Below are 27,506 nucleotides of genomic sequence, written 5' to 3'. Positions count from 1 at the left end.
CGAAGAAAGTGATGTAAAAGAGGACTTTTCGGTACTGACTGTTTTTTAACACATCATGGTGAAGGGTATATAAGATTCGGTACAGCCGAATATAGAATTCTTACTTGTTGCTAATTGTGTTTTCTCACTTATAACTTAAGTTTAATTGGCCAATAACACTAAGGTCGGCTTTCTTACTCATCAGTTAAACTAGGCTTAACTTGCTGTTAGATTAAACTCGGAACAAATTTAGACGGACTTTAACCGATGATTGTGTTTTTCAGTTTTAGATTTAAGTTCAGTTAACTTTGAGTTTAATTGGCCAATTACACTGAGTTAAACTAAGATAATAAGTAACTTTACTGATAACTGAAAAACACGAAACATCTATTAAACCCGGTTTAACCAAAGAATGAAGATTATCTCTATCAGTAAACTAGGTTTAAACGAAAAATGAAGATTATCTTTATCTGAAAATCCAGCCCTTAGTTAAACTAAGATAATAAGTAACTTTACTGCAATAATCATAATTACTGAAAAATACAAAACATATATTAAACCAAGTTTAACCAAAGAATGAATATTATCTCTATCAGAAAAACTCGCCCTAAATCATTAAAATTGTGATTTAAGCTTTTTTACAGTTATAGGTCGACTACAAAAACTATTTTTATAAGATTTTAAAAGTGATAAGATGTTGTTTATTATTTAGTAGCTAGTTTGCGTAAAAGATTAAAGATATTTTTGCAACTATAAAGAGTTTAAAGTCACTAAATGTCTGTGAAATTGTTTACTTTTTTTTAAATAAACACGTATAAGTTTATTTATCACTTGACGATGATAGACAAAAGTGTTTGAAATATATAATGAAAAGAATAATAAACATTTTGCAAGATTTGTGTCAAGTTGTCGATAAAATTTGTTTAATATTTTACTAATATTGTATTGAGAGTTGTTATAGTAACAGTTCTTTGCTCGTTCCTTGGTATAATCTTCCAATCTTTTGCATTAATTGAAAAATGTTTTTGATTTCTTGTATTAAATACTTTATTGTATTTTTTTATAATTATGACTTTTAAGAAAGAAAGAAATAACTTAACTTATTTAAATGTTTAAAAGAAATCTAAATTTGTTTTTAAATAGTTTATATTAGTTACAAAATTATATTTTAATTAAATCCACTTTTTATTTGAAGAAACGTTTTGCAAACGAAAAAGAATATAAACGGATTATAAAACAAATAACAACAAAAACAAGACTTCAATGGACTAAGAAAAGTAGAAAATATAATGAAATAATAATTAAAGTACTACAATATAACACAATTTAAGCCCAAAATAAATATTACAAACAATGTTTGCAACAAATGTTGAGAAATTTGAACTCAGCTCAAAGGCTCATATTTACAAATAACCGAAAATGTATCACCGCCCAAACGTTGGGCCAACCATTTGTTCTTTACCACCGCCAGCTTAAGGGTTTCACAATTAAACTGTGCATAGAGATTGGTATGCAAAGCACGACCCATACCCTCAATCACCAACAAATCAGTCTCATTCTTTTGTAAAGCTTCACAGAGATCTTGTGGCAATGTACGCATATCCAAACAGGGACCATGTTGGCCATTACCAAATACCACTAGTTTGCCATTAAGGCGAGCCTCTTTCATGACGGCACATTGGCAGTTGCAGGAGTCGAGTATTGTATTTAATTCACTGCTAGTAACATCGTTAAGGGAGGGATCGGTGTTGGCACATAATATGACCTTAGTGCCACGTTTTAAAAGTTCTCGGGCAAAGGGTAAAATACCCAATATCACATCAACTCCACTGTTGTCCACAAATATAGCGGCACATTTATGTCTAGAGCCTTGTAAACGTTGTAACCATTTATCCAAATCATCCATAAGCCAGGGTCGCTTTTGTATGCGTTCTAAAGCAGCATGCAAACCAAAAGATTTATCTTTTTGTATTATACTTGCTACAGCCTGAGCACCCCAATCAAACATATTACCCGCCAATACGCCTCTAACCAATTCCAACCATCTTTGGGTACTATTTTCTATGGCATCGATTTCTTTAATACGTTCCGCAAACAAAGGCAAGGCTACTTCATTTTCTGATTTCTTCTGCTGCAGCCAAGGATCTTCAAAACCATACAAACGCAACTGCTTATCATTGAGTTCTAATAATTCTCTTATGCCTAAAACACGATTACTGGCGGCATTTTCTTTGGTGGCACTACGATATTCTTCCAATTTCTTTATATAAGTTTGTTTAAACTGTTCCGCGCGTGCATCAGCGCTATCATCAGTTTCCCGCTGTGATTTGGCCGCTTGACGAGCAAACTTTTCTATCATATCATGAAAGCAAGGAAACCAATAATTGGCAGCCTCTTCATCTTTATTTAAATCCAAAGTATCTGGTTGATAGGTGTTGGCATCTTTGACCAAAGCATTACAATGCCATTCACACATTCTGTAGTTGGGTTTTCCGGGCAGAAGGTCAAACAATGTGAAGAAAGTAAAAAAAAAATAAACAAATTTAATAATTTTATCCTAAAACAAAAGAAAAATCCATATTTTTCTGGCTAATTAGATTAAAATATATCTCAGCTTACCTGTGCTATTATTTTATTAAGATTTTTTCTTTAAAATTTTTTAATTTTTTCTCTCTTTTTGCAAATTTACTTTTGTAGGCGTTTATTGCTTGTTAACCTGTTAAGTAAATGTTTGTTTGTTTGCGTACTTTCAAAACGTTAAAAAAAACTCCCAAATATGTAACTAGCTGGCAGATAGACAGACTAGCAGCAATAGTCACTAGCACTTTTAATTAAAACTTTACTAAATTTTAATTTGTATTTGTTTTGCCTCTTTAAATAGCAAATTTTGTAATAATGTTAGCTTCTTTCTTGTTTGTTTCCTTTTTATTTTAATTTTGTTATTGTTAAATCTTCAACGGCCAAGTGTGTTTGCGATAAAAATAATAATAATATTAAAATACAAAAACCAATAATAATAATGCCAAACAAATGTAGTTAAATGACAACAAAAAAACCGCAATTGACACAAAGAGCAAAAATATTTCTTGATAACAACAACAACTGCAATAACAACAACAACTGCAATAACAACAACACCGTCGTTGTACAATCGCAATTATGACAATCAGCTGTTGTTTGTTTTGATAAAGAAAGTTATAGCATGCCAGAATTTTGTGATAAGAATAATAGTGCTGCCAGATAAATCAAACTAAATGTAATAAAACTTTTATAATTGTCATTCAAAATGATAATAAAATAAAGCAAATAAATGTATAGTTTAAGCAAAAAGTAATTACAATTTTAAAATAGTCGGCTTGTACTTTGTACAGAAGTACTTTGGACCGTGGTCCAAAGTGCTTTTGTACGAAATAGTAATAAAATCGCCTTCTCATCGAATGTCGAAAAATTGCAAAGAAAACAGAATGTACTGTTAAGGACAGGGCTCCTGTTACCCCATGGTACATTCGTAACAGAGATTAAGGTCTATTGTTTTACCTATCTGTCGAAATTAGTTGAAGGTCATATACGAAATTGTAGTGGCAATAACAACGTTAGTTATATTTTAGGTTAAGATTTTAATACTTTCTATATAACATTCAACAATAAACTATTGCAGGACGATTTCTATATAACATTCAACAATAAACTATTGCAGGACGATTAAAACCAACTAATTATTTCTAAGCTTAATTGAACCTCCTTGTCTTAATGATTATTATTTTAATTAAACATATCTGACAAATTGTTTCCACGTTTTACTGTAAACGCTAGAGTTTATAGTATATTGCGGTTCTAAATACCATTTTTATACTTTTTATAGACAAAAATCATTGATATTGTACATAGTAGGAAAAAATCAAAAATTATAAAAAAAAACTCGAAAAAATAGTATATTTTCTTGTAATTTTCACAGTGTATGTCTAGAAGACGTTATAGGTTAGACCACACTATCAAACTTTTTTTAATCCTCTTTTGAAGTTTCCTTAATGTCTACAAATAGAAACTTTTGTTTTAGAAACTACGTGTTAATTGTATTGATTTGTTTCTGTACGAATGAGGAAACTTAACAAGAGAATTAAGAAAAGCTTCTCAACAAAAGTTTCCTAGTGTGGACCAGGTCTAACAAAACAAAACCTGTTTACGAGTATGAGAAATTCCGTTCCGCGAGAGAAAGATAAGTCATATTTTCTTCATTTTCTCTCTCATGCAAAATCAAAAGTTTCCCAAAAGAAGGTCCATAGTGTGGACCGGCACTTACTTTTTATTTTGAAATTTCAAGTAAGCTAGGTGCCACGCCCATATAAAAAAATTAAATCATTAATATTACAGAAAGAATCTTAAAGTTTTCTACGAAAAACTTTAACATCTATGTAAACATTTTAGATAATGTAAATGGCGGACCAGTGAGAGGAGTGGTATCCCCCATATGATTTAAATACAAAATTTCGTTTAGCTGGGAAACTAATAGAACTAAATTCTTCAAATTTTACACGAAGAACTTTAATATATATCTGAATAATTTGGTGAAAAAAGGGGCGAACTTTCTTCTTGAGGAGGGGGTTGGTTGGAGCCCCCATTATATTGGCTCTATTTCACATATAATCACCAAAAATAAAAATCTATCATTAATTTCAACAAAATTTACAAATTCGAACAAAAATTCAATTTTTTATATGTAATGAATAAGTTTTAGTAAAAATTTAATAACAAATACATGTTTGGGTGTTAAACACGGTAACACCAACACGTTTTCAGTGACGCCATCTGGTGGATGGTAGCACAAATTAGAAGTGTTGTATTTGTTATGTCAAAAATGAACAGCAGCCAACTTCACACGGTAAACCGTTTCTTTCCGGTTGAATTTTTGACAGATCAACAACTAAAAAATGGTACGAATAAAAAAATCGTAAAATTTTACTTAAATCTCTAAATAAAATTTAATAAAAGTGATAAAATAACGAAATTTAATAATGTGAGAAAAAAGTGTAATAAAAATTTTCTCAAAAAACTCAACAGATAACAGAAAAAATAACAATTGAAAATTAGTGTTTTTGTTTATAAGCAGTGAACTTATTTTGTATAGTAATGGAAAAAAGAGTAAATGCACTAATAAGTGACTTTTTTTCTTTAATTTGTTAATAGGCCAAACGCACCAAGAAGGTTGGAATCGTAGGTAAATATGGTACCCGTTATGGTGCTTCCCTACGTAAAATGGTCAAGAAAATGGAAATCACCCAGCACAGCAAATATACCTGCTCGTTCTGCGGCAAGGTAAGTTCTTTGATAAATTTATTATCCTCTCTTGAAGAGTTTTACTAAGTTCAGCTTTCTTTTGCGTTTTATTATAGGATTCCATGAAGCGCGCCTGTGTTGGCATCTGGTCCTGCAAGCGTTGCAAGCGCGTCGTAGCTGGTGGTGCCTGGGTATACTCTACCACTGCTGCTGCCTCCGTACGTTCTGCTGTACGTCGTCTTCGTGAAACCAAGGAACAATAAACTGTTTACATTTTTTTGTTTAAGCAGTTAAGTTTCTTAGTTTTAACGACGTTTTAATAACAATATTTTAAAAATTAGTTTTTATCTAATTTTTATGTGCTGTTATGCCAAGATCTGTGTTGTTTGGCCTTTGTATTTACAGTGGTAACTACTGTAAATATTGGTCTAAAAGAATGTGTGAAGTTTAATAAAAAAATAGCCATTTTTTACTTAAAAAACGGATGAAAACAAACAAAAAAATGATATTTCTGTAAAGTGTTTTTATTTGGAAAAGAAAGAATGTTTTGTTTAAAGTAGATTTGGTGTTGCATAAATTTGTTGCTACTTGCTTTGGTGACCCCTGGAGATAAAGTAGAGTGGTTTTTTAGATTTATTGAACTTTTAGTGATGGCTATAAAAAGATTCAGCTTTCAAAATAAGAGAAATGTTTCAGTGACATTTTTAACTAGAATGAGTTTGTTACGCTGAAGACCACTACGGCTTGATACTTTAGTTCGAATCTCGAATTATTTGAAACTGGAACTACTTAAAAAGAGCTTTATTACAAGAAAATTCGAAAAAAATTGTAAGGACCCGGAAGATTGTTTCCTATTGTGTGTTTAAACTAGAGGGGAGTTAACAATCTCCCGCGAGTTTATTATTTAGAATAGGTCAAAGTAAAAGTTAAAAAGTGTCTATAGGAGATGATTAGTCAAATACGTATTATGCATTTTTAGATCTGATGCAAATTACTTGAGTCTTTAGAAACTCAGAGTACGGCCTTAAGTTGGGCTCAACCAATAGACCTGGATGTTAGTACGTAAATCTTGAGATCTGTCACAAGACAGTCAAAAATTGCCAAGAGAATTGAACACTGTTTCATGCATATACTGGTGACCTACATAGTTAAGTACATACTTAGGTGTACCTAGTCCTTCTTTGTCATTGTTGTAACAGCTAGAACTATACAATAATCTAGTTGGAGGATTCTACATCAATGTCCAGGTCTTTAAATTGGGCTACTTCAACTGGATACGTCCATAAATCCATTGGACAGAGTGAATTAGGCTTGGCTGAGCAGTTGAATATGTGGTGGGTATAATGAGAACCCTGACCACATGCAGGACATTCGTTTTGAATGTCATGACCAGTAGGCATTGAACCTGTTGCTCCATCCCGATCCACAACACCGTGTCTGCTATGGGCGATAGCCAAGTACGACATTCATGCGGTATGCTGCAACCGCAGAATTTTTGGCGTCTCTATGAATGTCGTTCAAAGCTGCCGGATACGAGAACTTATCCAGTGGATCCCCCACATATCTACATATGTGTTTCTCGTATATACGAAGATCCTTCCTAACATGCCTCAGTGGAGTATCCAATTGTGCGATGTTAAAATTTGGATGACTTCTCCCATGACATCCCAGGAGGAACTGTTTAAAACCAACAACAATACTGTTTGTCATCAGATTGTATTGGGTACCGGGATACTGTTCGTCCGCCACCTCATGACCACGGTGGCGGACGAACTGCCTAGATTAGGTTTGAATCTTGGCGTAGATAAGAGAGAAAGCATAGTAGTAAACCGATATAAAATGCAGAACATCAAAGATTCTATGTCCAAAACTTGGGAACGTTGCTTAGTTAGGGCCTTTGTCAGTTAGTGGGACACCGGTATACCGAACTATTGTAGGTACCTCGACGATAAGGACATAGAGTCGATCAAGCATATAATCTGCTACTGTCCTGGGATACAGAATCTTAGGCTGTAATGTCTAGGTAATAGGTTTCTCGACGAAATAGTGGATATTGCGGGTCTTAACCCTCGCAGTTTACTAGAGTTTGTCAAGGGCATGTCACTTTTTCGACTGGGCTTTATAGAGGGATTTTCTCTCTCTCTTATGTTTATTCTTTAGACTACTGACTTGTGTTTTTGTTTTTCTGTTTTTGAATCTTAAATCTTTGAAAGGAGTCACAATAGACCTCATGGTCACCGAATGGATACGCACCGTAGCATAACCCCTTTTAACCTAAAACGAAAGAGGAAAGAGAATCCCATAAGTCTTATTTATAAATAATGGCTCCTATTCTGCATTTCAATTTCAATCGAAATTTTCTCCGTTTGGCAACTTTGGTATTCTGCATTTCGATTCGACTCTCCGCCACATAAACAATAACTTACAAAAACGTAATTGCGATCGAAATGTCCCTGGGACAATAGAAGATCATGTACCAAATTTCATGGAATTATCTTCAAAATTGCGACCTGTTGTTTGATTACAAGGTTTACATGGACGGATGGACATAGCTAAATCGAATCAGAAAATGATTTTGAGCCGATGGGTATACTTTAAGATGGGTATAGGACCAATATTATTATGCGTTACAAACATCACCACAAACCCAATATACTCTTCTCACTAAAGTGGTTTAGGGTATAAAAAGAACATACCTCGAGATGTTTGTATTTTTAAAGTCAATTTTTTATAAATATCGGTTCAGAACTTTTGAAAATATCGAAATTTTTAAATGTATTTTACTATAGTTTTGTATTGGTTTTTTAAAACTTTAAAACATTTTCCATAAAAGTATTAAAAAACTTATGTACTTTTGGCTTTTAACCATAGATAGTAATAATAAACATTTAATTTAATCATAAGTTTTATTATCATTTTATTTAGAAATTTTAGATTTTATTTTCTTTTTATATTATTGTTTGTTTTTTTTTTTTAATTATAATATTAAATATTTAATTATATTTATCTTAAACATAATAAAAATTTTAATAGAAAACATTTACAAAAATTGTATTTTTTATTTATAATTATTATGGAAATTGTTGTTAGTTTTAGTATTTTTATTTAAAAAAAAAAACATATTTATTAATAATAATAATTTTACAAATATAGGACTGATGTTGTTTTTGTTGCTGTGTGATTTTAATTGATGACAATTATTATTTATAAATGAAACTGAGTTTTTAGATTTTTATTTGTATTAATTTAATTATATAGTTAGTTATGAGTAAATTTGTTTTATTGCACCTTCACCTAAATTATACTATTAGTTAGTTATTTTTTTGTTTATTCTTTTATTTTCTCTCGGCTTATGTATGAGGTGTGATTTTTGTTTTTTTAATTTTAATATTTAATTCTAATATGTCTGTCTTAGTATGTATATATTACTTTATGTTCTACTTTTAATAGAATTATTAAAAATTTAAAAAAATTTATTTAGCTAGAAAAAAAAAAATTAAGTTTTTATTAGGGTTTTTATAAGTCTAATATTTTATGCACTTTTACACTGGTTGTTAAAGTTTTATAAAAAAGACTTAACTTTTCCTGTATTTATAGTTTAGTAATTTTTAATCTTATAATTATAAATATTAATTATTTGGACTTTATTAATTTCTAAATTTTAATTGAGCAAATACATTTTTTTGTGTTTTTTACAATATTTTTTTAAAAAAAGATGAAATGTTTTTTCTTATAATTTTAGAAGTGTTAATATTTAAATTATATAAAAATCTATTTTTTAAAATATATTTTAAGTAAATGCAATTAACAAAATAGAAAGTTAATTTTTAAAAAAAATTCGTCACATAAGTTAATTAGTTAAAAAAAAGATTGGCAATGCAACTATTTTACGATTCTATTGGCCACCAATTTCAATCTGCACAAACTGTAAACATTTTATAGGCGGGTTTCTTACTACTCAGTTAAACTAGGTTTATCTTGTTGTTATAACAAATTGGAAACAAATTTAGGGCGGGTTCCTTAGTCCTCAGTTAAACTAGGCTTAACTTGCTGTTAGATTAAACTCGGAACAAATTTTGGCGGACTTTAACCGATGATTGTGTTTTTCAGTTTTAGATTTAAGCTCAGTTAACTTTGTTAGTATTGCCAACTATTCACTCAAAAACATAAACAATGAACAGCTGTTTTTTTTGCAAACAATACTTTTGTAAAATGGAAAATTTTGAAAAAAATGTTAAATAAACATTTAAAACATTAATAAATAAAACAAAACAAATCAGAAAATTGCAATTTACTTAAAATATTAAGTTTTTGTTCTTCCGAAATCATTGTTTTATTGTTTTTGTTAATTGTGTTTTCTTACTTATAACTTGAGTTTAATTGGCCAATTACACTCAGTTAAACTAAGATAATAAGTAACTTTACTGATAACTGAAAAAACACGAATCATCTATTAAACCCGATTTAACCAAAGAATGAAGATTATCTTTATCAGAAAAACTCGCTCTTAGGCGGACTTTAACCAATAATTGTGTTTTTCAGTTATGGATTTAAGTTTAGTTAACTTTGGCCATTAATACTCAGTTAAACTAAGGGCAGGTTTCTTACTCATCAGTTAAACTAGGCTTAACTTGCTGTTAGATTAAACTCGAAACAAATTTAGGCGGACTTTAACCGAGAATTGTGTTTTTCAGGGCGGGTTTCTTACTCATCAGTTAAACTAGGCTTAACTTGCTGTTAGATTAAACTCGAAACAAATTTAGGCGGACTTTAACCGATAATTGTGTTTTTCAGTTCTAGATTTAAGCTCAGTTAACTTTGTCAGTATTGCCAACTATTCACTCAAAAACATAAACAATGAACAGCTGTTTTTTGCAAATAATACTTTTGTAAAATGAAAAATTTTGAAAAAAATGTTAAATAAACATTTAAAACATTAATAAATAAAACAAAACAAATCAGAAAATTGCAATTTACTTAAAATATTAAGTTTTTGTTCTTCCGTTAAACTAAGATAATAAGTAACTTTACTGATAACTGAAAAACACGAAACATCTATTAAACCCGGTTTAACCAAAGAATGAAGATTATCTTTATTAGAAAAACTCTCCCTAAGATAGTAAGTATCGTTACTGTTTACTGAAAAACACAAAACATATATTAATTAATCTAGGTTTAAACAAAGAATGTAGATTATCTTTATCTGAAAAACTCGCTCGCAGTAACGAGTCATAAACGACTCGAATGTGATAAAAAATGTCAAAAAAAGTTAATGAACAGATTTTGTAGGAAAAAGTGGAACATTTTCAACTTTTTTTTGGTTTTATGATTGCCAATGAGTTCAATAACATATAGTACAGGAAACCTATTGAAATAGGCTCTTCAAATAATCATCCCAATTCTGCATTTCAATTCGAACTTTGGTTCTGCATTTCGATTTGAAGCTACGTCACTAAAATAACAACTTACAAAAACATAGTTACGATCGTAATACAGTAAAGCGTTGAATTAAAATGAAATTGTTTCTTCTTTTTCTTATGATTCCGCTTTTTTTTGGAATACTAATCTTCGATCGTTGCGTAACTGAATGCAGAATGTTTATCGATTTGTAGAATGCAGTGGTGAATGTTCACTAATCCCCGTGTTATTTAATGTGCCAATTCCGTCAATGGAAATAAACTAATTAGAAAGTATAATCGAGCAATATTTGACGTAGTAGTTGTGACATAAATAGACCAAATCGGGTGGTCCGTTTGATCAAAATTTTATCAAAATATCTTGAAAATTGCGGCCTGTTTCTTGTGCACAACGTTTATATGGGCAGCCTGCTAACTGGACAGACGTACGGCCATTTATTATTAAACTCAGAAAGTAATTATGAGTCGATCGGATAAATGATTATAAATAGAATACCTTTTCAAAGGCAGTTACAAAATTCCAATTTCAAATTTGTAAAATTTTTTACATCGCACTTTAGTTTTCAAAAATTTTACCAAATATTGATGGCCAGTATAATTTAATCAAAAAATAACTAAAAATAAAAATAGAAAAAATAACTAATATTTTAAATTTTTGTTAAAATTAATTTAAAACAATAAAATGATCACTTCTAATTGATAAATTTGCAAAATTTTAGTTTAATGTTAAATGACATTATTTATGTAAGTTTTTAATTGCAATTTATTACATTTATTTATTTTTCTAAAATTTAATCAAATGTTTACAAATTTCTTGTTGTGAATAAGTTTTTGTTATTCTTTTTTTTCTTTGTTAATTTTTTTATAATAAATTTAGTTTATTTACAATAAATATTTTGTTTTTATTATGATGTTTAAGTTTTGTTAATATGAAAATTCTTATGATATGCCTATTTTGTTGTTGGATTTTTAATGATATTAACAATGAAAAGTGTATTGTTTTTGTTATGTAAAGTATGGGGGTTTTATAAAATTAAACAAAATCGAAAATATTTAATAAAAAACGAAATATAAATCCTGAAAATGTTATTTTTTTAGAGATATTAACTTTACTTTCAAATCCTAAAAATTCACTGTTTTGAAAACTCAAAATTAAAAAAAAAAACATTTAAAACCAGGCACGGAAAATTTTAATTAATAAAAATAGAATAAACTTTTGACTCAACTTTAAACTAGACTGTAGAGAAGAGTCAACTAACTCAAGAGTGTAGACAAGACTACAGACTACACTTTAGACTAACCTATAAACTTTACTACTAGCTAGACTATAGACTAGACTATAGTCTATACTATACACTAGATTAGAGGTAAATCTTTAGACTAGCCAATAGTCTAGTCTACAGTCTTGTCTATAGTCTAGTCTATAGTCTGGTCTACAGTCTTGTCTATAGTCTAGTCTATAGTCTGGTCTATATTCTAGTCTATAGTCTAGTCTATATTCTTGTCTATAATCTAGTCTATAGACTAGTCTATAGTCTAGTCTCTAGTCTAGTTTATAGTCTAGTCTATAGTCTAGTCTATAGTCTAGTCTATTGCCTAGTCTATAGTCTAGTCTACAGTCTTGTCTATAGTCTAGTCTATAGTCTGGTCTATATTCTAGTCTATAGTCTAGTCTATAGTCTAGTCTATAGTCTAGTCTATAGTCTAGTCTATAGTGCAGTCTATAGTCTAGTCTATAGTCTAGTTTATAGTCTAGTCTATACTCAAGTCTACAGTCTAGTCTATAGTATAGTCTATAGTCTAGTCTATAGACTAAACTATAGACTAGACGATAGACAATACTATAGACTAGACTATAGACTAGTCTATAGTCTAGTCTATAGTCTAGTCTAGTCTATAGACTAGACTACTGACTAGACTATAGACTAGACTTTAGACTAGACTATAGATTAAACTATAGACTAAACTATAGAATATTCTATAGACTAGACTATAAACTAGACTATAGACTAGACTATAGACTAGTCTATAGACTAGATTATAGACAAGACTATAGACTAGACTATAGACTAGTCTATAGACTACATTATAGACAAGACTATATACTAGACTATAGACTAGACTATAGACTAGACTATAGACTGCACTATAGACTAGACTATAGACTAGACTATAGACTAGAATATAGACCAGACTATAGACTAGACTATAGACAAGACTGTAGACTAGACTATAGACTAGGCAATAGACTAGACTATAGACTAGACTATAGACTAGACTATAAACTAGACTAGAGACTAGACTATAGACTAGTCTATAGACTAGATTATAGACAAGACTATAGACTAGACTATAGACTAGTCTATAGACTACATTATAGACAAGACTATATACTAGACTATAGACTAGACTATAGACTGCACTATAGACTAGACTATAGACTAGACTATAGACTAGACTATAGACTAGACTATAGACTAGACTATAGACTAGACTATAGACTAGACTATAGACTAGACTATAGACTAGACTATAGACTAGAATATAGACCAGACTATAGACTAGACTATAGACAAGACTATAGACTAGACTATAGACTAGACTATAGACTAGACTATAGACTAGACTATAAACTAGACTAGAGACTAGACTATAGACTAGACTATAACTAGACTAGAGACTAGACTATAGACTAGACTATAGACTAGACTATAGACTAGACTATAGACTAGACTATAGACTAGACTATAGACTAGACTATAGACTAGACTATAGACTAGACTATAGACTAGACTATAGACTAGACTATAGACTAGACTATAGACTAGACTATAGACTAGACTATAGACTAGACTATAGACTAGACTATAGACTAGACTATAGACTAGACTATAGACTAGACTATAGACTAGACTATAGACTAGACTATAGACTAGACTATAGACTAGACTATAGACTAGACTATAGACTAGACTATAGACTAAACTATAGACTAGACTACAGTCTGGTCTATAGACTAGACTTTGGATTGGTCTATAGAGTAGACTATAGACTGGTCTATAGACTAGACTATATATTAAACTATAGACTAGACTATATATTAAACTATAGACTAGACTAAAGACTAGAATATAGATTAAACTACAGACTACACTATAGACTAGAAAAAAGACTGAAAAAAAACTAGTTTAAAGACTAGACTATAGACTGGTTTATTGTTTGATATATCGACTATTTATCAAACATTTATAAGTTAGAAAAAGTGCGAAAATATTGTTAAGAAGTACTGAGTTTTCCATGCCTGTTGCAAACCATTTTAAAAACTAAAAAAGGAAACCAAAACGAAAAACCAAATAAAAATTCATTATCTCTTAACTCAAAGTTTGTATTTTCATTCGAAATACATTTTTTGTTTTTGTTTTTTTTTTCAATCATTCATTTAGATATTTATTAATTATTATTATTATTAAAGAATTTAAAATAGTTAAAACTAGTTTTAATTATTTTATACACTTTACTTTTAAACAGAAAAAAGTACTATTACAAACTCTTTAAAACAATCAAGAGTTTTTATTTTAAATTTATAATTAAAAAAAATTAAAAATAAATCATTTAGGGAAGACGTTTCGCTTTACTTTTTTAATTATTTTTTTTTCTTATTATTTTTTTATATTAAAAATAAATTTATTTATATATATTTTAAAAAAAGGAGAATGCTTAAACAGAATGTCAGTGACTTTTTGTAAAAATTTATATTAAAATCAAATGAAATAAAAACAAAAATGTGATAGTTTTGGTATTTTTTTTCTTGCAAATTAGAAATTAAAATTTAAATATTATATTATTAAAAAAATACCATAATTTAAAAAGAAAAAATATATTTAAATAACTAAATACTTAAATATTATATTTAAAAAAAAAAAGTTTTAAATACAAACTAAAGGAATTTGAAAAAATCTCTAAATAAAAGAAAATTATTAAAAAAAATACTTGGAATTAAACATTAATCTATAGAAAAAATAATCATGATTTTAATTAAATAATTGAAATTTCAAATTCCTTTTTTTATTAAATGTTACAAAATGTGTTTTTCTATTTAAAATGATTTTTTTTAAATAAATAAATTTCTAAAGAAAAAAAATTTCAAACTAAAACTAAAGAAAAATCAAAATCAAAACCAAAAATAAAATTTTATACAAAAAAAAAAACGGCAAAATGTTGTTGTTGTCTCTTTTTTTTTTTTTGAAAAAAATTTAAACAATTTCTAAAAAATAATAAACTAACTAAAGTTTTATAAAACTTCAATAACAATTACAACTAATGAGCTTGCCATTTAAATTTCGATTCCATTAGCCATTGTTGGCCCTGACTAAAGTCACAAGGACGTAACAAAGGTGTTGTGGGATCTTCACGTGAGGGTCTTTGCAAACAATTGCCAGTGTTTGTGTGTCGTATGGATTTATCCTGTAAAAAATTTATACAAACATTTTTGTTTAAATAACAAAGATTTGTTTTAAATTATTTTTTCATTTACCTCTGCATCATATACCCATTCCTGATTACCGCCCATATTATGACAACGCACCATATTCACCGGCCCCAGAGCAGCAGAGGCATCTAAACACAAATCATCGGACATGATTTGTTGTCGCTTGGTATAGGCAAACACTTGATTGCCGCCCAAGCCGTGACAATAGCTTACACCAATCTTTTCACCATATTTACGACCCATTGTATCTAAACAGGTCTCCGTTTCGGCATTGCGTATCTATATAAAAAAACAAAATTTAAATCGAGTTTTCTTTTTTTCTTCTTTAATATAAAAACCTACTTCACCCAAATAATAATAGTCCAATGGCATTAAACTTTCCGGATAAATATTTTCCAAATACCAACGGAAAGATTTACATTTAAGACGATCACGTAAGGCTTTACGTTCACTTACATCGCCAGCGGAAGCTTTACGAGCACCTATTGTTGTTTTTTTTTTTTTAGAAAAAAAAAACAAAGTTTAAAGTAAATAATTTAAATAAAATATTTAAGAAATTATTGCAAATTAATTTTTGTATGTGAGTGTTAGTGCTGTCAAAAAAAAAAAATGTTTAAATTTTGTGTGCATTTAATTACATTTTTAAAATCAAATGTTTTTTTTTAAATTTTACGCGAAACATTCACAAAAATTAAGAAAAAATTTGGACAAAAACATTTTAGAGAAAAAAACAACATGAATCTTATAAAGAACGTTTTAATATTGTAATTTTATTAAAGTTTTAATTCTATAGAAATAATGGGAAGATTATGGTAAGACCTGGTTCACACTGGGAAACTTTTGTTGAGAAACTTTTGATTTTGTGTGTGAGAGAAAGGGATGGTTGATATTTCTTTCTCTTTCTATCACACACAAAAATCAAAAGTTTCCCAAAAAAAAGTTTCCTAGTGTGAACCAGGTCTTAACAAAACTTTAGTTGTGTTGCCAGCAGTCAACACAACTAAAATTCCACAGAATTGCTTTGAATACATCTCAACACAAATTTGTAGTTGCCAGTTTGGCAACTGCGATTTGCGGCTGCCGGTCAACTGTAATTTTATTTTGACAACTAACAACTCAACTGCGTTTCGGTTGTTATCGATAATCGACCCATAAATACTTTAACACTAGCAACTTTTCTATAGCAATAGTTACTTTCATCCACGCAACTTTTTATAGTAATAGTTGCTTGAAAACAAAAACCATTCTATAAGAATAATTTCTTATATACAAGCAACTTTTCTTACAAAAAGTTGCCTTAACACAAGCAACTTCTCTATAAAATTAGTTGCTTTAACATAAGGAACTTCTCTATAGAAAAAGTTATTTTAACATATTTAACTTTTCTATAGAAATAGTTGTCTTAAGATAATCAATTTTTCTTTTTACAAGGAACTTTTCTATAGCAAAAGCTACTTTAACACAAGCAACTTTTTCGTAGCAATAGAAGCTTTAATACAAACAACTTTTCTATAGACAGACAACTTTTCAATAAAAATAGTTGCCTTAAGAGAAGCAACTTTCCTTTGGAAATAGTTGCCTTAAGAGAAGCAACTTTCCTTTGGAAATAGTTGCCTTAAGAGAAGCAACATTCCTTTGGAAATAGTTGCCTTAAGACAAGCAATATTTCTAAAGAAATAGTAGCCTAAAGACAAACAACTTCTTTAAATAAATACTAGCCTTAAGTAGAGCAACTTTTCCATAGAAAGACTAGTGCAAGATTAGCAACTTTCTGTAGAAATGGTTGCCGTAATATAAGCAATTTTTCTATTGACAAGAAAATTTTCGTAGTAATAGTTGCTTTAATACGACAACTTTTTTAATAGAAATAGTTGCTTTTATATAATAGAAGCTTTAATACAAACAACTTTTCTATAGACAGACAACTTTTCAATAAAAATAGTTGCCTTAAGAGAAGCAACTTTCCTTTGGAAATAGTTGCCTTAAGAGAAGCAACTTTCCTTTGGAAATAGTTGCCTTAAGAGAAGCAACATTCCTTTGGAAATAGTTGCCTTAAGACAAGCAACATTTCTAAAGAAATAGTAGCCTAAAGACAAACAACTTCTTTAAATAAATACTAGCCTTAAGTAGAGCAACTTTTCCGTAGAAAGTGTAGTGCAAGATTAGCAACTTTCTGTAGAAATGATTGCCGTAATATAAGCAATTTTTCTATTCACAAGAAAATTTTCGTAGTAATAGTTGCTTTAATACGACAACTTTTTTAATAGAAATAGTTGCTTTTATACAAGCAGCTTTTCCGTAGCAATAGTTGCTTTAATATGATCAACTTTTTAATAGAAATAATTACTTTATTACGAGCAACTTTTCTATAGGAACTTCTTTAAAGAAATACTAGACTTAAGAAGAGCAAATTTTATGTAGAAATAGTTGCCGTAAGATAAGCAATTTTTCTATTTACAAGGAAGTTTTCTAACGAAATAGCTGCTTTAACACAAGCAACTTTTTCGTAGTAATAGTTGCTTTTATACAAGCAACTTTTCGTAGCAATAGTTGATTTTATACAAGCAACATTTCGTAGATATAGTTGCTTTTATAAGAACAACTTTTTTATAGAAATATTTGCTTTACTACAAGCAACTTTTCTATAGAAATAGTTGCATTAATACAAGCAACTTTTCTATGGAAATAATTGCCTTAAGGTAAGCAGCTTTCCTGTACAAATAATTACCTGAAGTCAAGCAACATTTCTATAGAAATAGTTGCCTAAAGACAAACAAGTTTTTTTTAAAGAAATACTAGACTTAAGAAGAGCAATAGTTGCCGTAAGATAAGCAATTTTTCTATTTATAAGGAAGTTTTCTAACGAAATAGCTGGTTTAACACAAGCAACTTTTCGTAGCAATAGTTGCTTTTATACGAACAACTTTTTATAGAAATAATTGCTTTTTTATGGATATAATTACTTTAAGGCAAGCAGCTTTCCTGTAGAAATAATTTTCCTGAAGTCAAGCAACATTTCTATAGAAATAGTTGCCTAAAGACAAACAACTTTTTTAAAGAAATACTAGCCTTAAGAAGAGCAACTTTTCCATAGAAATAGACAAGCTACTTTCTGTTGAAATAATGACAAGCAACTTATATATGTAAATAATTGGTTAGAGACAATAATTTTCTGTAAAAATAGTTGCCTTAAGATAAGCAACTTTTCTATATAAGTGTAGCTTAAGCGTAAGCAACTTTTCTATAGAAATAATTTACTTTAAAACAAGCAACTTTTCTAAAGAAACAGTTGCCTTTATACAAAAAACTTTTCTATAGAAATAGTTGTTTTAAATTAAATAACTAAATTAAATTAATTAATTCTAAATAAGATTCTGTTTTTTTTCTCTTAAAACGATTATGTGTATATTTATATATATTTGCTACAATTGTAAATAAAAAATAAAATTAAACAAAATAAGCGTTTGCTTTTGTGCTCATGGGTTATTTGATTGGAGTGGAGTGTTTATTGGTTGGTTGTTTATTTTAACAAGGACATCATCACACAAGGATAACAGATGTGTGCAAAATAAATTCATGAAAAATAATAAATAAAAATACACAACAAAATACGAAGAAAAAAACACAAACACATAAAGACAGTTGTTGTCTTTTTTTATACAAACATGTAAACAGCATGCAACCAAATTATTTATTTATAAAACATAGAAAATATTAAAAGATTAAAAAAATAACAAAAAAAAAAAAAACAAATAAATATTATAAGAAAAAAGCACACAACATAAACCAACACCAAGTGTACTGTAGAATATTAATAAATAATAAATTTTATTTTAAAATTAAAAAAATATCTATATATTATACAAGTACTAAAGGAATGCTTAATACGATGACAAAAGGATTAACTCCACTTTGTATAATTTTAAGAGTTATAAGACTATCCATTAATAGAGTATTTATTTAACTAATATTGAATAAGAAAAAGTCTTATTATTCATCTATGGAGTTAATCGTTTTGACAAATCAGTTATACAAATATAAAACATATTAAATTGACCATAAAGAAAAATACAGGAAAAGTAATGAAAATTGTTTAAGAAGATGAAAAAAAAAACATGATTAAACGCATTAAAGCCAATCAGACTAAATTGTTATTGTTTAGATGTAAGTATACATGATGTATAGTATATAAATGGCCCATATATATTTAATGTATTTATGTATGTATATAAATAACAAAAAAAAAAAAAGTAATTTTGAGTTTTTTTTTTTGTATTAGTAATTTAGCAGTAATTATAACCTGGATAAAAACTGTAGTAAAATTCTTTCCAATCGTCCAGCCAAACCTCAACCAGACGAGCATTATTATGATTAACAATTTCCGTTGTACCGCCAGGAAATGTATATGGCGTTGATTTGCGAAAAACATGACCAACACGTGAACATGGAGCAATTTCTAAAACACCGCCACACATCCATACCTAATTGTTATATTTACGTTACATTTTTCAAAATGAGTTTGTTTGTTTTCATAAAACCCCAAATAATATTTTTAAGGATTTTTTTTGAAGAATTTTATTTTATTTGTAAAAAGTTAGTTACGTTGTTGTTATTAGGTTATTAGGGGAAAGTTTATGAAGATGAATACAAAAATGAGTGAATAAAGAAGAAAATAAAAGAAAAAAATAATATTATTAAAAATAGCAATAGTATGTTAAAGAGATTTAACAATATTTTTGTTAAAAGAAGCTGCTGTTATTATTGGTTAAAAAACAAGCTTAGCATTGGTTTTTTTTAATTGGAAAATGTTATAAATCTCATTGAATGTTTCGAGGGCAATTTTTTGGGAAATTTGTCAGAATGCCTTAAACAAACAACTTAAAACAAACAACTTTGGTGTAAAATGGTTGCTTTAAGACAAGATACTTTTCTATAGAAATAGTTGCCTTTAAACAAGCAACTTTTGTATAGAAATGGTTGCTTCATGACAAGTTATTTTTCTGTAGAATTGTGCTTTAAGGCAAGCAACATTTATATAGTAATAATAGTATGAAGACAAGCAACTTTTCTATAGAAATAGTTGCCTAAAACATGCAACTGTTTTATAGAAAGAGTTGCCTTAAGATAGGCAACTTTTCAGTTGGACCATCAACTTTTGTATGAAATGGTTGATTTAAGACAAGTTAGTTTTCTATAGAAATAGTTGCTTTAAGACAAACAACTTTTCTAGAAATAGTTGCCTTAGGACGAGAAACTTTTGTATGCAATGATTGCAACTCTATAAAAAAAAGTTGCTTTAAGACAATCAACTTTTCTATATAAATAGTTGCCTTAAAACAAGTAACTTTTGTGTAAAATGGTTGATTTAAGACAAGATAATTTTCCGTAGAAATAGTTGCCTTAAAACAAGCAACTTTGGTGTAAAATAGTTGCCTTATGACATGTTACTTTTCTGTAAAAATAGTTGCCTTAAAATAAGCAACTTTTGTATAAAAATGGTTGCTTCATGATAAGTTATTTTTCTGTAGAATTGTGCTTTAAGGCAAGCAGCATTTATATAGTAATAATGAAGACAATAATAATGAAGACAAGCAACTTTTCTATAGAAATAGTTGCCTAAAGACATGCAACTGTTTTATAGAAATAGTTGCCTTAAGATAGGCAACTTTTGTATGAAATGGTTGATTTAAGACAAGTTACCTTTTTATAGAAATAGTTGCTTTAAGACAAACAACTTTTCTAGAAATAGTTGCCTTAAGATAAGCAACTTTTCTGTAGGACAAACAACTTTTGTATGAAATGGTTGCTTTGAGACAAGCAACTTTTATATAGTAATAGTTGGATTAAGACAAGCAACTTATCTATGAAATTAGTTGCCTTAGAACAAGCAACTTTTGTACATAAATGATTGCCTTAAGATAAGCAACTTTTCTATGGCAATGGCTGCTTTAAGGCAAATAAGTTTTCAATAGAAATAGTTGGATTAAGACAAGCAATTTTTCTATAGAAATAGTTGCCTTAGAACAAGCAATTTTTCTATAGAAATAGTTGCCTTAGAACAAGCAAAGTTTGTAAATAAATGGTTGCCTTAAGACGAGCAATTTTTCTATGGAAATGGTTGCTTTAAGGCAGGCTACTTTTCAATAGAAATAGTTGGATTAAGGAAAGCAACTTTTCTATAGAATAAATTGACTTAAAACAATCAACTTTTGTATAAAAATAGTTGCTTTAAGACAAACAACTTTTCTGTAGATTCTTAGGACAAGCAATTTCTAAAGAAATAAACTAAATTTTCGTAAAAAATTACCAACTAACTATTCAATGAGATTAAGCATTAAATTGTTTTTTATATTATAATAATCTTAATACTTAAAAAATAAACCTTGTAAATTAAATTAAAAAAAACTAAAACTTTAAACTAAATTAGTTACAAATTAAAAATATTATTATTTTAAATTAGTTAAACAAATAGCAAATAATAATAAAAAACAAACTAATGTTAATAAAAAAACAATTTTAATAAAATAAATTAATAATTAATTAAAAACAAATTAAAAATATTGAAAAAAACTTCAATACAATACCAATTATAGTTATTATATTTATAAATTATTAGCAATGTGTTTTTTTGTTAGTGGATTTTTGTTGTTGTTGTTGCTGTTTTAAGCCTAAAACAATTATTGTTAATTACTTTTAAAATTAAATAATATTTATGTTTTGTTTTTGGTTTTTATTTAAACACACAACATAGAGAAGTACTTAGTATTTGTTGGTACGTTTCAAAAAAAGGTGTTTAATTGTTTCTTTTGAATTGCATTTTTTATAGAAAAACATACTGACATTTAAGAAAAAAAATATTAAATATATGAGCACAAAATTCAACCACATTTATTTTGAATTATATAAACAATACGCAAAAGAAAAAAAAACAAATTTTGTTACAACAATTTTAAGGTGCATTTAACATTTGATTTGATCGTTTTTGAAATTGTACAAAAAAAAAAAATAATAATTAATTTCTTTTTTGCATTAAAAATAAAAATTGAATTAAAATGCAATAAATGCTGGCAAAATTTTATTAATTAATGATTAATTAATAATAGAAGCTCTTTTGTTTAAGATTGCACAGTTGTGGGATTGAAGGCCTAAGATTTCAACTGATTGCTTTAGGGCAGGTTTTTCAGCTAAAGATAATCCACATTCTTTGTTTAAACTTAGTTTAATATATGTTTTGTGTTTCTCAGTAAACAGTAACGTTACTTATTATCTTAGTTTAACTGACAGTTATTGGTCAATTAAACTTAAGTTATAAGTAAGAAAACACAATTAACAAAAACAATAAAACAATGATTTGTTTTGTTTTATTAATTATTGTTTCAAATGTTTATTTAACATTTTTCCAAAATTTTGCATTTTACAAAAGTATTATTTACAAAAGCACCTGTTCATTGTTTATGTTTTTGACTAAAAAGTTTGACTAAAAGTTTGACTAAAAATTTGGCAATAAACTAAGTTATGCTTAGTTTAACATAGTAGTTAGAAACCCACCCTTAGAGCAAGCAATGTTACAACAGAAATATTTGCTTAAAACAAGCAATTCTTCATCCTTGTGACAAGCAACTTTTAAATGAATATAGTTGCCTTAAGGCAAGCAACAGTGTTATAGAAAAAATTGCCCTAAGACTTAAGACAAGCAACTTTTGCATAGAAATAGTTGCTTTATAACAACCAACTTTGTTACAGAAATAGTTGCCTTAATACAAGGCACTTCTGTATAAAAATAGTGGCTTTAAGACAAACAACTTTTGTATAGAAATAGTTGCCTAAAGAAAGGCAACTTCACTGTACAAACAATTGCTCTTTGACAAGTAAGTTTCCTGGAAAATTGCCCTAAGATTTAAGACAAGCAACTTTGTTATAGAAATAGTTGCTTTGATACAGAAATAGTTGCCTTAAAACAAGCTGCTTTTGTATAGAAATAGTGGCCTTAAGACAAACAACTTTAGTTTCCTAAAGAAAGGCAACTTCACTGTACAAACAATTGCTTTTAGACAAGCAATTTTTCTACGGAAATAGTTACTTTAAGACAAGCAACTTTTCTACAGAAATACTTCTCCTTATACAAGCAACTTTTCTATGAAAATAATTGCTTTCAGACAAGCAACTCTTCTATAGGAATGGTTACGAAACTTTTTAATACAAAAAGCTTTAATAAACTTTTCTATAAAAATAGTGACTCTTAGGGCTTATCTTAGGGTGAAGGATTAAGGATTAATTTAAAATTAAGACTCGAAAGTAATTTTTAAATATTCAATCAGCTAACTTTCTCTGCTAGTTTAAGCGCCCAATGGAGGTGATTTAGACTTAAGCAAGAAATGCAAAAGTGTAAACAGCTGATGCAAAAACATTATAAAATAAACATTAAAATGTTTAATTTATCGATTTATATAAATTATAGTGACTTGTCAGGATATTTTTTTGTTTTAAATTTAAGTTTTCATTAATTTTTAAATTACATTTACAGTTGTCTTCTTATTTTATAAAACATGCATTGTTTTGATAACAAACAGTGACGTTTAGGGTTCTATAGTTGAAACAAAAAGTCGACTTTTCGACTTTTTGCATTTTATGAAAAGTCAACTTTTCGACTTTTTGCATTTTATGAAAAGTCAACATTTCGACTATTTGCATTTTATAAAAAGTCGACTTTTCGACTTTTAATATTTTATAAATAGTCGACTTTTTCCGACTTTTCGACTCTTTTCGACTATTTTCGACTTTTTTGGACTTTCCGACTTTTTCCGACTTTTTTCGACTATTTTTGACTTTTTCCGAATTTTTCGACTTCTTTCGACTTTTTCCGACTTTTCGACTCTTTTTGACTTTTATTTACAAAGTCGACTTTTCGACTTTTTTCATAGACGATAGTCGAGTTATCGACTTTTTTGAAACAAAATAGTCGACTTCGACTTTTCGACTTTTTTCGACAAAAAGTCGATTGTTCGATTATTCGAAAGTCAATTTATAGAACCCTAGTGACGTTATCTGTTGTTTTGTATGGCAACACTGCGAAGTTTAATCTAAGCCTCAATCCATCAACTGTTATCGCTATTAATTTCCGTTTTTTTATCGAATATCGAGTTTGTGTTAGTATGTATTATAATTTAAATTTTAGCAAATATTAATAGCAATACATTAATAAAAGATCTTCTTTAAAAAAAAAAGAAAATAAATAATAAAATAAAAAAAAGCTCAAAATCAAAAGTTATTATACGCTTATTAAGTTGTTGTGTTATATATTTTGTACGAGTAATTAAATTGAAATTGTAAGTAGAGAAGAGAAACAAAAAAAAATTATAGATTTGAGAAATATCGAACCTGTGCTCATGGCATAATAAAAATCGCGCCATTCATCCAGCCAGACTTCGGCCACACGTGCTGCATTATGCAGTACAATTTTGGCAACACCACCGGGGAACGTATAAGGGGATTTATCGCGGAAAACATGACCCACATGGGAACATGGTATAATTTCTAAAATGCCGCCACATTGCCAAATCTAAATATATTTTATTTATATTTAAGATTTTATATTTTTGTTTTTATTACAAAAATTTTGTATATTTTTTTGTTTTGGTAAAAAAAAAATAAATAAAGAAATTTATAAATGTTAAATAAATTATATACAAATAATTAAAATAAATTAAAAAAAACTTAAAGAATAAAAAAGAAATACTCTTAAATAAAATAAAAAAATTTTTAAAATAAATATTAAATAAAAATTAATAATTTATTTTAAAACTACTACATGTATATAATAAAAATGAATAAAAAACATCATCTTACCCTAAAGGACATTTCTAAATTTTCACCGCCCCAGATATCCATGCCTTCATCGTAGGAACCGATTTCATAAAAATAGTCTTTATCTATGGAAAATAGACCACCAGCCATGGTGGGTGTACGCAATGGAGACGTACGATCATTATTACGACGCTCCATTTCACGTTGAGGAACACGATACCTTTAAATGTTTAAGAAATTATTTAGTGCTATTTCTAATTTCAAGAGAAGTTTTTTCCCATTCGAATTTCCTACCATCTAAAGTTTAATTTCCAATTGAAACCACCCCATGTGGAATCAGATGCTGTTATATATTCAAATGTTTCATCGGATATAACATCAATAATGGGACATACAACAGTGCGACGATTTTGTACAATACGTGCTAATAATGGTTCCAGCCAACCTTCTGTACATTCGCAATGGGCATCGAGGAATGTTATTACTTCACCCTAGAAAAGAATTAGATATAAATAAAATGTTAAGTAGACTTCTATTTATGAAAATTCAAGCATGTTCTCTGTGTTCACTTTTCTATAGAACAGCTTGCCTTAAGACAAGCAACTTTTCTATAGAAAAGCTTGCCTTAAGACAAGCAACTTTTCTATAGAAAAGCTTGCCTTAAGACAAGCAACTTTTCTATAGAAAAGCTTGCCTTAAGACAAGCAACTTTTCTATAGAAAAGCTTGCCTTAAGACAAGCAACTTTTCTATAGAAAAGCTTGCCTTAAGACAAGCAACTTTTCTATATAAAAGCTTGCCTTAAGACAAGCAACTTTTCTATAGAAAAGCTTGCCTTAAGACAAGCAACTTTTCTATAGAAAAGCTGTCTTAAGGCAAGCTTTTCATGAAGAAAAGAAAAGTTGCTTGTTCTATAGTTTGTTTTAAGACTAAATTGCCTTTAGAGACAAGCTACTTTATGAATAAGAACACCCGCATCTTAGTATCCCCTAAAATATGTAAATCGATTCAACTTGAGTGGAAACTAAAGATTAAACCATTACACTTAACATGGGGTTGGGGTGTATTTAATCGATAAATTATAACTCTCTATAAAATTAATAACTATTTATATATCTTAGAATTGTAATCTTTGTAGTGGCAATTGTATCATTGTACTTACAAACGTATCAAATAAAATAAATGATAGTCAATAAATTAAAGAAGAGAGAGGAGATACATTCAAAATAAAAGAAAATAAAAAAAGACACTTACCGTCACATGTTCAGCACCTAATAAACGAGCACGTATTAAACCAGAACGTTTTTGAGTACGTAAAACGAATGTATGTACGGGTAGAGTGGCAACATAGTCTTCTAATTTTTTACCAAGATAATCTGCACAAAGTACAAACATAAAACGAAGTGAAGAGCAAAATAAATAAACAATATAAAATTGCATATAATGAATAGTAGTAGTATGTTTAAGTGAAAAGCAAAAAGTTCTAGCTATTAGGTATTTCAAGAATGTGATTACCCACCTCTTTCACTAGCATCATCGACTAAGATAATTTCTTTTAAAAGGGAGCGTGGTGAACGATTTATAACACTCCATACTGTACGCAATAGCGTAGTCCAGGCTTCATTATGAAATACTATAACTATTGAGGTGGTTGGCAGTTTTGAGGGATAATGTTTCTTTTTACAGCTGTTAGGTGAAAAAACAAAAACAAAAATTAATAAATTGTTCTATTAAAACAAAACTTTTAAACTTACTTTTCATGTCTCACATCGGTAAGTGAACGATTGAGTGAGATCATATCACTAGCTACCAAATTAAATTGATTCTCTTTGAATTTCTCTTTTGTTAACTCTTTCATTTCTGGTGGTATTTTAACGGGTTTACCCATTTCACCCGGTTTGCCTTTGTGTTCTTTTACCGTTGGCGCTGAATACCATTTACGCAGTATTGTACTACGATATGTTGCTGATATGCCACCCGACACGAACCCGTGTCCTATTTCACCCACATATATATTACCACCACCACCGCCGCCGCCATCGTTATCTAGATTTTTCTCTGTATTGATTTCATTATCATCGACCATATTTTGATCGATTTGTTTTTGAGCCTCTGGCAGCTGTTATGAAATGAAAGAGACAAATTGTTTAATACTTTTTTAATAGATATTTTTAATAGATTATACAGTATAGTAATATAATATAGTCTTTGTCTATAGTCCAGACTATAGAACTGTCTATAGTCCAGACTATAGAACTGTCTATAGTCCATACTATAGGACTGTCTATAGTCCAGACTATAGAACTGTCTATAGTCCAGACTATATAACTGTCTATAGTCCAGACTATAGAACTGTCTATAGTCCATACTATAGAACTGTCTATAGTCCAGACTATAGAACTGACTATAGTCCAGACTATATAACTGTCTAGACTGTCAGACTATAGAACTGTCTATAGTCCAGACTATAGAACTGTCTATAGTCCAGACTATAGAACTGTCTATAGTCCAGACTATAGAACTGTCTATAGTCCAGACTATAGA

General features: G+C 28.8%; 3 protein-coding genes across 5 annotated transcripts; 1 reads left to right on the top strand and 2 right to left on the bottom strand.

Annotated features, from left to right (window-relative positions):
* Positions 1–1,145: 1,145 nt before the first annotated feature.
* Positions 1,146–3,056, bottom strand: LOC111685296 (4'-phosphopantetheine phosphatase). Of its 3 annotated transcripts, none has more exons than XM_023447552.2 (2): positions 2,599–3,056; positions 1,146–2,536 (listed from the first exon to the last, which is right to left on the bottom strand). In XM_023447552.2, the coding sequence occupies exon 2, from the start codon at positions 2,453–2,455 to the stop codon at positions 1,364–1,366; it is 1,092 nt and encodes a 363-aa protein (XP_023303320.2). In that variant the 5' UTR covers positions 2,456–2,536; positions 2,599–3,056; the 3' UTR covers positions 1,146–1,363. The 3 variants fall into 3 exon arrangements, with proteins under 3 accessions (XP_023303320.2, XP_046812623.1, XP_023303321.2); XM_046956667.1 differs by having other exon boundaries at positions 1,146–2,471; XM_023447553.2 differs by having other exon boundaries at positions 1,146–2,456.
* A 1,786-nt stretch (positions 3,057–4,842) lies between these two features.
* On the top strand, positions 4,843–5,520 carry LOC111685301 (60S ribosomal protein L37a). Its single transcript, XM_023447558.2, has 3 exons — positions 4,843–4,910; positions 5,164–5,292; positions 5,370–5,520. Exons 1-3 carry the CDS (start codon positions 4,908–4,910, stop codon positions 5,514–5,516), a joined length of 279 nt encoding a protein of 92 aa, XP_023303326.1. The 5' UTR covers positions 4,843–4,907; the 3' UTR covers positions 5,517–5,520.
* A 9,396-nt stretch (positions 5,521–14,916) lies between these two features.
* LOC111685292 (polypeptide N-acetylgalactosaminyltransferase 5) lies at positions 14,917–27,085 on the bottom strand. The gene is made up of 9 exons (XM_023447546.2): positions 26,717–27,085; positions 26,482–26,648; positions 26,217–26,338; positions 25,258–25,454; positions 25,006–25,183; positions 24,538–24,718; positions 15,502–15,641; positions 15,205–15,438; positions 14,917–15,134 (listed from the first exon to the last, which is right to left on the bottom strand). Exons 1-9 carry the CDS (start codon positions 27,046–27,048, stop codon positions 14,988–14,990), a joined length of 1,698 nt encoding a protein of 565 aa, XP_023303314.2. The 5' UTR covers positions 27,049–27,085; the 3' UTR covers positions 14,917–14,987.
* Between the last annotated feature and the right edge of the window lie 421 nt (positions 27,086–27,506).

The sequence above is a fragment of the Lucilia cuprina genome, chromosome 2, assembly GCF_022045245.1.
Source record: "Lucilia cuprina isolate Lc7/37 chromosome 2, ASM2204524v1, whole genome shotgun sequence".
In the NCBI taxonomy this organism is placed as follows: domain Eukaryota; kingdom Metazoa; phylum Arthropoda; class Insecta; order Diptera; family Calliphoridae; genus Lucilia; species Lucilia cuprina.
This window is presented reverse-complemented; position numbering and strand designations above follow the sequence as displayed.

What these genes read in the sequence shown, in the direction of transcription:
- LOC111685296 (XM_023447552.2), bottom strand. Translation starts at nt 2,455, where the DNA reads ATGTGTGAATGGCATTGTAATGCTTTGGTCAAAGATGCCAACACCTAT.
- LOC111685301 (XM_023447558.2), top strand. An exon ending in CCTGCTCGTTCTGCGGCAAG is followed by an intron (nt 5,293 to 5,369) that starts GTAAGTTCTTTG and finishes GTTTTATTATAG; the next exon opens with GATTCCATGAAGCGCGCCTG.
- LOC111685292 (XM_023447546.2), bottom strand. Translation starts at nt 27,048, where the DNA reads ATGGTCGATGATAATGAAATCAATACAGAGAAAAATCTAGATAACGAT. An exon ending in ACCGATGTGAGACATGAAAA is followed by an intron (nt 26,649 to 26,716) that starts GTAAGTTTAAAA and finishes TTCACCTAACAG; the next exon opens with CTGTAAAAAGAAACATTATC. An exon ending in ATTTAGAAATGTCCTTTAGG is followed by an intron (nt 24,719 to 25,005) that starts GTAAGATGATGT and finishes AAATATATTTAG; the next exon opens with ATTTGGCAATGTGGCGGCAT.